General features: G+C 42.1%; 1 protein-coding gene across 2 annotated transcripts; it reads left to right on the forward strand.

Moving 5' to 3' along the window:
• The first annotated feature begins 9,604 nt into the window (after window positions 1–9,604).
• BEX3 (brain expressed X-linked 3) lies at window positions 9,605–11,113 on the forward strand. Of its 2 annotated transcripts, none has more exons than XM_033849479.2 (3): window positions 9,605–9,681; window positions 10,066–10,143; window positions 10,525–11,113. In XM_033849479.2, exon 3 carries the CDS (start codon window positions 10,537–10,539, stop codon window positions 10,843–10,845), a length of 309 nt encoding a protein of 102 aa, XP_033705370.1. In that variant the 5' UTR covers window positions 9,605–9,681; window positions 10,066–10,143; window positions 10,525–10,536; the 3' UTR covers window positions 10,846–11,113. The 2 variants fall into 2 exon arrangements, with proteins under 2 accessions (XP_033705370.1, XP_033705369.1); XM_033849478.2 differs by having other exon boundaries at window positions 9,608–9,681; window positions 10,478–11,113.
• Window positions 11,114–12,199: the final 1,086 nt, after the last annotated feature.

Consider the following 12,199-nt stretch of genomic DNA (forward strand, 5'->3'; position numbering starts at 1 on the left):
GCAAAATCTCTGAGCCAGGGCTCTGGATCTGGGAGTGGGGACAATGGCACTCTTATCTTTGAATGACACTTCTGCTTTAGGAGCTGGTGTCTCAATGTGGGTAGAAAGGAAACAGTAGCCTGATGTCCTCTCACCTTGCTTCTCATAGTGTGGAACCATGCCTTTTAAGCCAAACCAAGAATGATCAGGGCTTCAGTATTCTCAGTGGTGCCACACCCACAGGACAGCCTCCATTCTATCAGTGGGGGCTGGTTGGAAGGAAAGAGCCCCCACCTCTCAACTGCACTCACCTGGAGCTTAACCTCACAATCTCAGTAGTTGGGGCAGGATAAGAAATGCTGATATCCTTCTCTTCCCAGGAAGAAATCCCCATGGCTGCAAGCTGCAGGAAGAGGATGTCCTGTGTTCTTGACTGACAGGAGTGCAGTTTATGCCTCCTTGACCTGGGAGTGAGAGGGAGGGAGAGGTCTAGGTTCAGATACCACAGACTCATATTTCTTATGAAGTTTTTTATAGATTTTCTTGAATAGATGTTTTTCCACTTAATATATGCCCTTAAAACCATTTCTAGAGCCTTTAAATTATTTTGTTTGGTTTTTTAATGAGTTTCACAGGAAAGCAGTTCCACAGAGCTCCTCACACTGTCACAGCAGAAATTGATCTCCTAGACATTGCTTCCTCCTGGAAGACTTTACTGGCAACTGGTTTAAGTCCTCTTACTCAGTGCTCCAATCTCCCCTTCAGTACTTACCACACTCTCCTGGTTTCCTCCCACTAAACCATGAGCTCCGTAGGAATACGAAGGCTGTATCTGTCTTACTGTCTTTTATATCTCCAGGGTCTTGCCTGGGACATAGTAGATGCTCAATAAATTGATTGAATGAAAAGTATATTTCTTATATTTTTATTAAGTGGAAAGAACTATGTCAGGGGAATCAGAACTCCTAAATATGGTACTGAGATTGAGATGTGTAATGGGCAGGCAGTGCATAGCACAGAAAAGGTCTCAAACAATAGATGGATAAAAGAAAGAGTGAGTTATAGATTTGGGACTTATTAATTAATGAAACTGAGTAAGAACATGGACTTAGGAACTAGACTGTATGGGTCTGAATTCCTGCCCTACCACCTCCTATCTGTTGCATAGCTTTGCTGTCCTGCAATTCTCTTATTTGTAAAATAAGATAGGGGATAACATTAGCACCTACCTCATAGGATTTGGGGGAGGATAAAGTGCAATCATGAGTATACATATACAACAATGCTCTACATAATCAGCATTTATATAAGTGCTGTTTTATTTCATTTTCATCACTATATATGTTTAAGGAAACTAGGATAATTCTGCACATACTATTTCATAACCTGAATTTAAAAGAAAAATAATTAAAGATTTTTCCCTTCTATTTACAAAAAGGATACATTGTCCTTTGAGATAATTTAGAAGATAGAGGTAATCACCACCTGATGTCCAGCATTAGAAATGCATTTTTAATCTCAGAGATGAGGACAACTAAATGGGAGGGGATGCGGGAGGAGTGGGAGTGGGGAGTCACCAAGTCACCAGGCATAGGTCTCTAAGTGTAAAATATGGCACAAGATACTGTCATGGTACAAAGGCCTAAGTCTTAGATTTGTGGTGGGAAATATAGCCCTTGACTCAGAAGCTGGGGCAGGGGTGTAAAAAGAGAGGAGGACGGGAGGAAGGGGAGAAGTGTGTGTGTGTGTGTTGTCTCTGTGTGTGTGTGTGTGTGTGTGTGTGTGTGTGTGAGAGAGAGAGAGAGAGAGAGAGAGAGAGGGTGTTCGTTTACTCTTTAGTTAGAGATAGATAAACTCATCTGTACTAAAAACACATAAAATTATCAGTTTCACTAGTCTTTAAGTATAATTTTTTGCTTATTCTCATATCTACCTAAGTTATTGTAGGATATTTAGAAAATGTGGAAAATCATAAATTGGATTTATGATTTTAGCCTATCAACCATCACCACAAGAGCCAAAAGCAATTATAAACAAAATGTTAGTGTATTTCCTTTGATTTTATATAAAATATGTATAGACCTACAAGGCAAATAGATAGATAGATAGATAGATAGATAGGTAGGTAGGTAGTATTATCCAAGAAAGCATAGGTGGTTCTATTTCTAGTTCTGCCACTATCTTATTTGGTAACCTAGCCAAGCCTCTTAATTGTTCTATCTTGGTTTCCCAACTTGTAAAATAGGCTCTTGGACTAAAATAATTCTAAGGTCGTTCCAGTTTCGACAATACATGATCTGTGAAAGCTTGGGACTGCAAGTGAGATCATAAGTCCTACCCTGTAAATCCAAAATTAGGCAAAAGCACAGAAAACATGACTATAAAATCCAGTTTTCTATAACCCTCCTAATCCATTCTTTTGGGCTCACAGTTTATTTTGATCTCCTATTTCCAATCCTTTCTGATAACTATGCACATCAGTACCCAATCAGTACACAGGTGGATAATTGTGGACAAATATATAAATATGCTAAATATTTTTCTAGTAAAAATTAATTTCTTAGAAATCCTTAAGGTAGGAAAAGTATGAGTGGAACTAAGCTGTGGGAATTCCATTTTAGGTCTTATTCAAAAATTATTTTGTACTTAACGATTGTAATCAAGCAAGTGTCAATAACATATTGACTGCCTTGTCTTGCTGGAGGGTAAGAAAAGGATTGTAAGAAGCACACACCAGTAATGTGTGTGATGGTTTTACAACATGACTATAAATTATTTGGCACTCCTCCCATCAAGAGTTGAAGTCTATAGTCCCTCCCCTTCAATCTTGGAAGAGGACTTATGATTCTTTCAACCAATGGAGTACAGTAGTACTGATCTATGTGACTTCCAAGGCTAGGTCATAAAAGAGCATACAGCTTCCACCTTGTTTGCAGGGAACATTTGCTTTTAACATCCTGAGATAGCCATGCTGGACTGGCTGCTTGTGGGAGCTCTGGTTGATACTCCTACATAAGCCTGTCCTGCAGCCATTTCAGTCTCAGCTGTTTCAGGACCCAGCTGTTTGAGTCATCTACAGCCTTTCAAGTTACCCTCAGCCAAGCCATCCTAGCTGAGGCCTCAGACATCCTAGAGCAGAGTAGCCTCCACTGTGTACTTTCTGAACCTCTGATTCACAGAGTCTGTGCGCATAAATATCAGTTATAGTTTACACCAGTGAATTTTGGGATGGTTTGCTACTTACCAATAGATAACTGGAAGAGTCTTGTGTCATGCTGCAGGCAATAGCTATAGGTACACAATAGTATGAAGCCAATGTTTTATCAAGTCTGCCAAATAGTTAAGTGTGAGAAAAGGTGAGAAAATGAATGCAGAATTTTAAATTAGCAGCTCATTTGTGGGGAGGGGGCAATTTCACATAAACTTTTATATTTCTGATATCTCTTGAGGGAAAAAAAGGAATATTTGGCAACATAGGGCCTGAATTGTCTCATGACAATAATTGGCAGAGGCTATCTCATTTTGATAGAGCACATGCTCCCTAGTTAACCGGATTCCTGCTCAGCTGGCTTCACTCAATATATGTCACCTGTGGCCGTATGAATTGCAACCCCTGAACTAATAGGGCCTATTGGGTACTAGGACCTTGCTAGGTGTTAAAACTGTATCAGTAATGGAACTTACATGGGACTAGCAGCAGTAAGGCAAGGTAAACATTTATGCTAAGTTTCCTGATACTCTTCTAAGTTCATCCCAAAATCCAGGGGAAAGTAAGAATGAGGCTAGCCTAGGCCTGTAGCTAGAAGGGTCAAAGGAGTTTTCTTGGCCCATACGTAGTGTAGCTCAATTAACAGTTAGAGACTATACAGGACAGAACTTCTTTTTCACCAGAGTCCTAAACCACAGGAAAGAGTGGCCATGGGTCTCTGGTGTCTCAAGACAGCATCTGCAGTCTCTAAAATAAAATAACAACCCTCAGCTGTCTAATAGATAGTGAGGTCCTGCATATTTGTTGATTTCATACTCAGACGTCTTAGCCTTATAGCTTTGTTATTATTTAAGACTAGATCTCTTGAATGAAATACATTCTCTTTCAAATGTTTCAAACTCTTACAGTAACACCCTTAAAACTTTATCAGGTCTGTTCTCAATTCTTCAAAGGTCTTGGCATCAAAGTTATAATAGCCATAGCTTATAGGGAAGCTAGAGTAGGCATAATTTCCTAGATTTTTAATACTTAGTTTCAATTTGTTAATAGGTGTTTAAATGTAGTAAAAAAAAAAAAAAGAGAAGTACAGTAAGGCTGCAGCAATGAAGCATCAGGACGACACATAGAGAACCATTCTAGGCAGGAACAGAGATATCCACACTCACAGAGCCCACCATGCGCCAGACTATCTTCTCCCAAGCCTAGCACTCACCCAGGAGAGTATAATGAGAGGAAAATAGGACATTTCCAGCCAAATACATGTGAGCTACAATATATGTCATGGCAACATGCAAAAAGATCTCAGCAAAAATGAGCTTCCTCTGTTGGAATATTAACCTGATATCAATTTGATTGAGGGACAACTAGTTGAGGTAAAATTACAAAACAGTCTTATTTTTCCAATAACTGCCTCAGTAGTGCTCTATCATCCCCACCCACCACTTTCTACTGGATAATGGGCTTCTTTAACTGTATCTCAGTCCTTCCCCAACTTTTCAGTCACTTTTGCTTATTAAAATAGGTTCAGTTAAACTGTTAAAGATTTGGCTCTATGTCTTTTTTTAAATTTATTTTTTATTGTAGTTGAATTACAATGTTATGTTAATTACTGCTGTACAGCAAAGTGACTCAGTTATACATATATATACATTCTTTTTCATATTCTTTTCCATTATGATTTATCACAGGATATTGAATATAGTTCCTTGTGCTCTACAGCAGGAACTTGTTTTTTGGGTTTTTTTTACTTTTTAGTTTCTAATTTCTTTTTTTTTAACATCTTTATTGGAGTATAATTGCTTTACAATGGTGTGTTAGTTTCTGCTTTATAACAAAGTGAATCTGTTATACATATACATATGTCCCCATATCTCTTTCCTCTTGCGTCTCCCTCCCTCCCACCCTCCCTATCCCACCCTCCCTATCCCACCCCTCTAGGTGGTCACAAAGCACCGAGCTGATCTCCCTGTGCTATGCGGCTGCTTCCCACTAGCTATCTATTTTACGTTTGGTAGTGTATATATGTCCATGCCACTCTCTCGCTTTGTCACAGCTTACCCTTCCCCCTCCCCATATCCTCAAGTCCATTCTCTAGTAGGTCTGTGTCTTTATTCTTGTCTTACCCCTAGGTTCCTCATGACATTTTTTTCCTTAGATTCCATATATATGTGTTAGCATACTGTATTTGTTTTTTCTCTTTCTGACTTACTTCACTCTGTATGACAGACTCTAGGTCCATCGACCTCAAGGACCTTGTTGTTTAACCTTTCTATATATAGAAGTTTTCTTCTTGGTTCTATGTATTTTAAAACACCAGTATCACTTTTGGTTCAGAGTCCTCCTCATCCCTCTATGAGATTTATCTTTCTATCTAGAGTCTATCTATCTATCTATCTATCTATCTAAGTCTATCTACCTAGAGTCTATCTATCATTTAGATAGACTCTAGATAGATAGATAGATAGATAGGTTTATTGATTATAAGGTTTATAGACTGATTGATTACAAGTTCACATGATTATGTAGACTGGGAAGTCCCATTGTATGCTGTCTACAAGCTGGAGAGCCAGCAAAGCCAATGGTGTACTTCAAAGACCTGAGAGCTGGAGAGCTGACATGCAGGTGCCAGTCTGAATCAGAAGTCCTGAGAACCAGGAACACCAAGGGCAGGAGATCAAAGTCCCAGCTCAAGCAATCAGGCAGAGAATGAATTCAACCTTCTTCTGACTTTCTGTTCTATTCAGGCCCTCAATGGTATTAGATGATGCCCACTTACATTGGGGAGGGCCATCTGGTTTACTTGGTTCACCAATTTAAATGCTAAATTCTTCCAGAAACACCTTCACAGACACACCCAGAAATATTATTTAACCACATATGTGGGCATCCAATGGCCTAGTGGACACATAAAATTAACAGTCACACCCTCCTTCCCTGTGTTTACTCAGATGACTTGAGAGTTTGAAGACGGATAAAAAGACAACTCTTTATGTGAATACCTAGGGTAAGATTGCTATCCCCACGTGATTAATTGTCACTGAAGTTCAAGTCTGATTTCTAGAGAACCTGCTGATAAGGACTCACATCCAAGCAGTTCCCTTCCAAGTGTCTCCTTGGAAGACTGGGCCATATCTTGCATGTGACTCTTATAACCCTCACATGGCATTCCTATGATTCATAGGTCTCTTTGCCCTACTCTGTATCAGTTACTGGTAAATCTGTATCTCAATAACTCCCCGCTCCCCAACTCTGGAACCTGTAGGCATGGTAGGATTTATTTTTCATGCTTCTCCAGAATTGGGAACTTTGGTAGGAGGTCAATCTTAGCCCTTTCTCTACCTGGCCACATCACCACATCATCTCTCCAAAATGTTCTTTCCAGTCTCCTATAGCATCTGGTTAGCTCAAAATCCCAATGGTAATGCAGATATCCAGCAAAGGAATAAGTGAACCTTAACGTTTTGTAGATATCCCTAAACTTTATGTTCAGTTCTTTTGGGATCCCACTCCCTTGGCTTTGGGGAAGGAAACCAATCAAGTGCCACCATCCACTATAATTACAGGAGATAAGGAGAGGAAATAGGTTCTTTTCACGAATACTGCATTTCCCCAAATGTGAACCCAGTCTCCTCCTTCCCAGTATTACACTACTCTTCTGTTATTTTAGGGTAAAAGCCATCAAACCAGTTCACCCTCTCTCTGTCCTTCAGGGCACATGAGTCCCAAACTAAGACTCTTGTGTCCTTGTAACTCAGCTTTAGAAATTTAAAAAATTTTGTTCTCAATAGGTTGTTATCTTCAACTCCTCAGAAAACACCAAGGACAAGAAAAGATCTCAATCAATACCTCACAGCATTTTAGTGAAGATAACATCATTTTCAGAACAATTTTCACCTATCTTTAAAACAGCACTTCATTACAACCAATCTCCTATGTAGCATAACATCTAATCTGGAAAAATATACAGATGCATGTTTTCCATCCAAGAAAATTTGGTGGTTTCAAGCAAAAGACTTATCCAAGATGGGTCAAAAAGATAATAGCAAAACATTTAGCCACTGCGAGAACTAAAAATCCACTTCTTAAACTTTGTATTCAATGATTATGTCATAGTGGTTTGTCTACTTTCAGCGGATTCTTTCTAGGTAATTCCTAATTTTCATGAAAGCTTTTCCATATTGCTCTAAATACAGTCCTCTGAATGAAAAGCAACCTATTAGCCTTAGTAGTGGATGTATTAGTCAACAAATATTTACCAATCACCTACTTGGTGCAAGGAATTCTATAAGTCACTGGCTTTGCAAAGTAGAAGACAGCAGATGTGTTTTGGGCTCTCACAGATTTTAAAGACAAGTGGATCTAGCTAAGGACAGAACTATGCTTTGCCTACTCTTCAAATCTTGTTAGAAACCATCTAATAATAGTAAAAAAAATGTAATAAATCAACTTTCATTGATGGTTCTTTAGGGTCTGTGGTACATACTTGAAATATGTGATTTATTTCTTTTAACAATCCCTGTTTCGCAGAGGAAGCACAGAGACCTTGATAAGTAATTGACCCAAAGTCATACATCAAGTAAGTAGCAGAAACAGGATTTAAAGCCAGACATGTCTGATACTACAGCTCATGCCTCTAATCAGCATCCTTCCAGTGGATATCATTAATAGAGCTACCTATACGAAGAGTTGCTAACAGTGAGACAGAATCCAGGAATCACTAGCATTCCTTTAAAAGACAATTATTTTGTAATTTGAGCTTTTGGAGCTATATGTCAATATTTCTATATATCGCATATATATAATTTTATATATTTCAAACTACATATGCAGTAGGCATATACTCTTTCTTTATTCAATCTCCCAGCTAGTTTAGCAGGGTAGGAGATTACATAGTAGTTTGGAGCCAAAACTAGAGGCAGTAAGAATTTGCCTGGCCTGTCTTGACTCAGTACATATAACTCTTTCGGTTCCTTTAACACAACCAACACTTTTTAATAGTTTTTTACAATAATGCCACTTTCCTAAAGACATCTCTGTTTTCTAACCGTGATTAAAAAAAGTTTTCAGTTATTTCAAGTTGAAAAAAGGAACAGTTACACTCGAGTTTCAAGTTTAATTGCTTCTCATACTCCATGCTTCATTTCTAATATTTTTTGGAAACATTCACATTAAAAAGCAAATGTCTTTGGAACTTTTACCTATTTTATACTTAACTTCTGAGATCATTCTAAGGAGATATGTGTAGGAGTGGTTTGGAAGGTTTGGAAAGGAAAGCAGAAAATAAAAAGGCTCATTTTCTCCAAAGACTGTGGTATCAAAAATATCACATTACATTTACATAAAATGGCCAAGGTCTGACAACTGGTCTTCTATCTGAAGATTTACTTTACAGATCATTTTGAAAATACCAACTGTATTCAGGAAGATGCTTGTATTTTTTCAAAATAAAATAAAATGTTTCAAAAGTGTTGTTGAGGCTTCCCTGGTGGCGCAGTGAATGAGAGTCCGCCTGCCGATGCAGGGTACACAGGTTCATGCCCCAGTCCGGGAAGATCCCACATGCCGCGGAGCGGCTGGGCCCGTGAGCCATGGCCGCTGAGCCTGCGCGTCCGGAGCCTGTGCTCCGCAACGGGAGAGGCCACGACAGTGAGAGGCCCGCGTACCGCAAAAAAAAATATATATATATTGTTGTTGATGTGTGGAGCCCAGAGAAAATATTTTCTGGGTGGTATAGGTGAATGTAATCAAACAATGAGGCTTTTTCATCCTGCAAGATTCTTTCAAAATTCTTTCAAGATTTCTTTCAAAAATGAAACCTCATAATTTTAAATTTTTTGAGGGCGCGCTGATTTTCTTAAAAAGGAAATAAAGAGAAATTATTAGTAAGGATATATGTTATACAGCCCACTTCTCCCCGCCTCTCTGACAAGCCCCTTGCTCCCTCCTCACCCCAGCCCTCAATCTAAATTTCCTAGAAGGGTATGAATTCAGGGGACATGGTGGGCAATGGTGGCTGTGCACATGCAGCCTGTGTGTGGCAAGGGAGTGGGGGCGGGGACCCCGCGGTTAGCGAGAAGACAGAGCAGAAAAAGCCAGCGCCAAAGCCTGGGGTGGGAGTGGGAGAGGTGGAGGGTGTTGCAGGCCCTCCCTGGTAACCAGAGAAGGGCAAACTCCAACCGCAGGGAGGTGATGCCACTTGTGGGCTCTCATATTGGAGAGGAGCAAGATGAGTGACAGAGCGGTGCGCGCTGTGGCCCTGCGCACGAACAGGCGGAGGGGGCTGTCTGTGTGTGTGCACTAGGCTGGAGGGGGGCGCTCCTGCTGCACTGGCCACAGGACTTGGGGGAGAGCTCGGCGGTGACGCGCAGCTCTCACGTGACCGCGAGCTGCAGAGCGACGCAGCCTTTGGTGCAGTCGTCACTCGTGTCTGGGTACCAGCTCCCCGCTGCCCTGCGCACGGCGGGCTGGCATCGGGCCCGGGGGAAGCTGAGCAGGTAAGGGCCCCGGGACCCGCGCGCTGACGCCAGGGCTGCAGCGGCCCGCCAACCCCAGAGGCCGGCGCAGGGGTTCAGCGCGGCGGGTCCCGGCGAGCTATCTCCACGCCTCGGCTTTCTTGGGAGCAGAAATGGGGGCCCCCTTGGGTGGGGGTGCAGGGACGGCTGGGTTCCAGGGAGGGCAGCAGAGCAACTAAGAGCGATGGGAAATCATTCCTGAGTTCCTGCAGGGCAATGGTGAACCCGGGAGCGGGGCGGGGATGGGAGCGGCTGAGGGTGGGGGCGGAGGACGCGGGGAGGGAGGGGTTGGCGGGGGCGTGGGGCCGGGAAGGGGCCGAGCGCCCGGCTGCAGCAGCCCCCTACTCCCACCTCGCCCCTTTGCAGGTCTGCGGGACTAGGCGTCGCGGCGGCGCACTCGTGGCGAGAATCAGGAGGAGCAGGAGACAGCGAGGATAGGCCCAGGTCGGTGCGGGGGGGTGCTGGTGCAAAGCCAGTCTGAGACACCTTCCTAACTCCCCCAGGCCCTATCCCCCGTCCTCCATTTTGGTGCCTGCTGCGCTCTGGGAAAGAATCCTGGGAAAAGAAAAATGGTGGGCTTTGGGTTTGGGGGAGGGAGAGAAAAGGAGAGAGCTGGGGAAGGGGCTCAAATTGGAGGCTCCCTAGAAGGCTCACGAGGCTCCTGAGGTGGGAAAAAATAAATTTTAAAAGTCTTTGATATCAGGGCTTTGAATCCTGCTGGTTAGTGCACCAAGCATTCAGTCTCTCTCCTTGCCTTTGTCTTACTTGTTGTTCAAAGAAAAATAACCAGGGAAAAAAAATCTCATCATGGCAAATATCCACCAGGAAAACGAAGAAATGGAGCAGCCTGTGCAGAATGGAGAGGAAGACCGCCCTTTGGGAGGGGGCGAAGGCCACCAGCCAGCAGGAAATAATAGACGGGGACAGGCTCGCCGACTTGCCCCTAATTTCCGATGGGCCATACCCAATAGGCAGGTCAACGATGGGATGGGTGGAGATGGAGATGATATGGAAATGTTCATGGAGGAGATGAGAGAAATCAGGAGAAAACTTAGGGAGCTGCAATTGAGGAATTGTCTGCGTATCCTTATGGGGGAGCTCTCTAATCACCATGACCATCATGATGAATTTTGCCTTATGCCTTGACTCCTGCCATTTTCCATGAGATTAATACTGTGATTCCCACTGTTGTTCTCCTTTTCCTTGCGTTTTCCTGATATGCCTTTACTGATCCGTTTGCTGTGAACCTTATGTAATTTCCATGTGTCAGGTGGGTTCTTGTGTTACCAGCTTCTAATTGGAGATTGCCTTGTCACGCAATCTAAGTTTCTGTCAACAGTAGAGTTTCACCCATTTGCATGGAAAAATGTAAAGTTAATAAAGCAATTAAAATCAATCTATACATTTATTATTGTCTCATTGAAAAAAAATATATGAACCCTCCAAAAATCTGAAATCAAATATCGCAGGATGTTAATTGGAGCACATTTCTCTATGGTTGGATAATATGTGACTTTTTTCCCTTTAATTATCTGGAGTTTTAGAAGCAATGAAAACGGTTTTTCAATGAGTCTGTGAATGTACAAAATAATTACTGGTTCAGCAACCTTAAAGAAAAGTGAACTTTAAGCATCTTCCAGTCTTAACTGGAAGTAAACCCTCCCTTTATTACAGATACATTCCTGTAAAGAGTCAGTCTCTTATGTGAAATGGGGAATAATGCTTGCCTTACAGGGCTGCTGAGTGGAATATATGAGGTGTGGAACTGTGTTGGGCTGCCTCCTAGGCAACTCCCCAGCATTTAGCAGGACCCTGGCCCTCATCAGATACTTGGGAAGTACTAAAGGGAGTTTTCACCCAGGCTCACAAGTCCAGAGGGCAAAATAGGTGGGTTCCACCTTGTCATTCTGATCATATTTGCAGTACCCCTACTCACCTGATTATTGCCATATCAGTTGGGTATACTTTCCCTTTTGCTGGCTCCTGTTTCTGTTCCTGTTGCTGATGTGCTAGAGTCCACAAAGTAACAAAACCCCACTGATCTCTCTGCAGTCCCTGGTGAGATAAATCCCCCCTTTGACCTCTATAAAAGTGTGGAGAAGGCTTTTATCCTCACTTTGGAGTTATATTCCCGAGAGTACCATTCCCATGGTTCTTGTTCTTATGTTGGTTCTGAACAAAACAGCCCTTTTGGTTTATTTTTATGCTCCTCCTTTTGAAAACTCAGACATGAATGCACTGGGGCCCAGCTCAGGAGACACATCTAGATGCCCAGAATTGTACTACCTCAAACCTCCAAAACACAAACAGGCTGAAAGCTTTGTTTTGCCTGTGTTTCTACCCTATGTGGGGGATTTTTCTCAGAAAAGAGTCTGGGTAGGCCTGCCCAACCAGTTTAACAGACCCACAAGCCATGTAAATTATGTTAGAGGAACACATTTTAAAGCTGAAATGCACTCCTTTCCCATTTCTATCCCTTCCATACATGAAACATGAAACT

The sequence above is a fragment of the Tursiops truncatus genome, chromosome X (assembly GCF_011762595.2).
Source record: "Tursiops truncatus isolate mTurTru1 chromosome X, mTurTru1.mat.Y, whole genome shotgun sequence".
NCBI lineage: Eukaryota > Metazoa > Chordata > Mammalia > Artiodactyla > Delphinidae > Tursiops > Tursiops truncatus.

What these genes read in the sequence shown, in the direction of transcription:
- BEX3 (XM_033849478.2), top strand. Translation starts at nt 10,507, where the DNA reads ATGGCAAATATCCACCAGGAAAACGAAGAAATGGAGCAGCCTGTGCAG.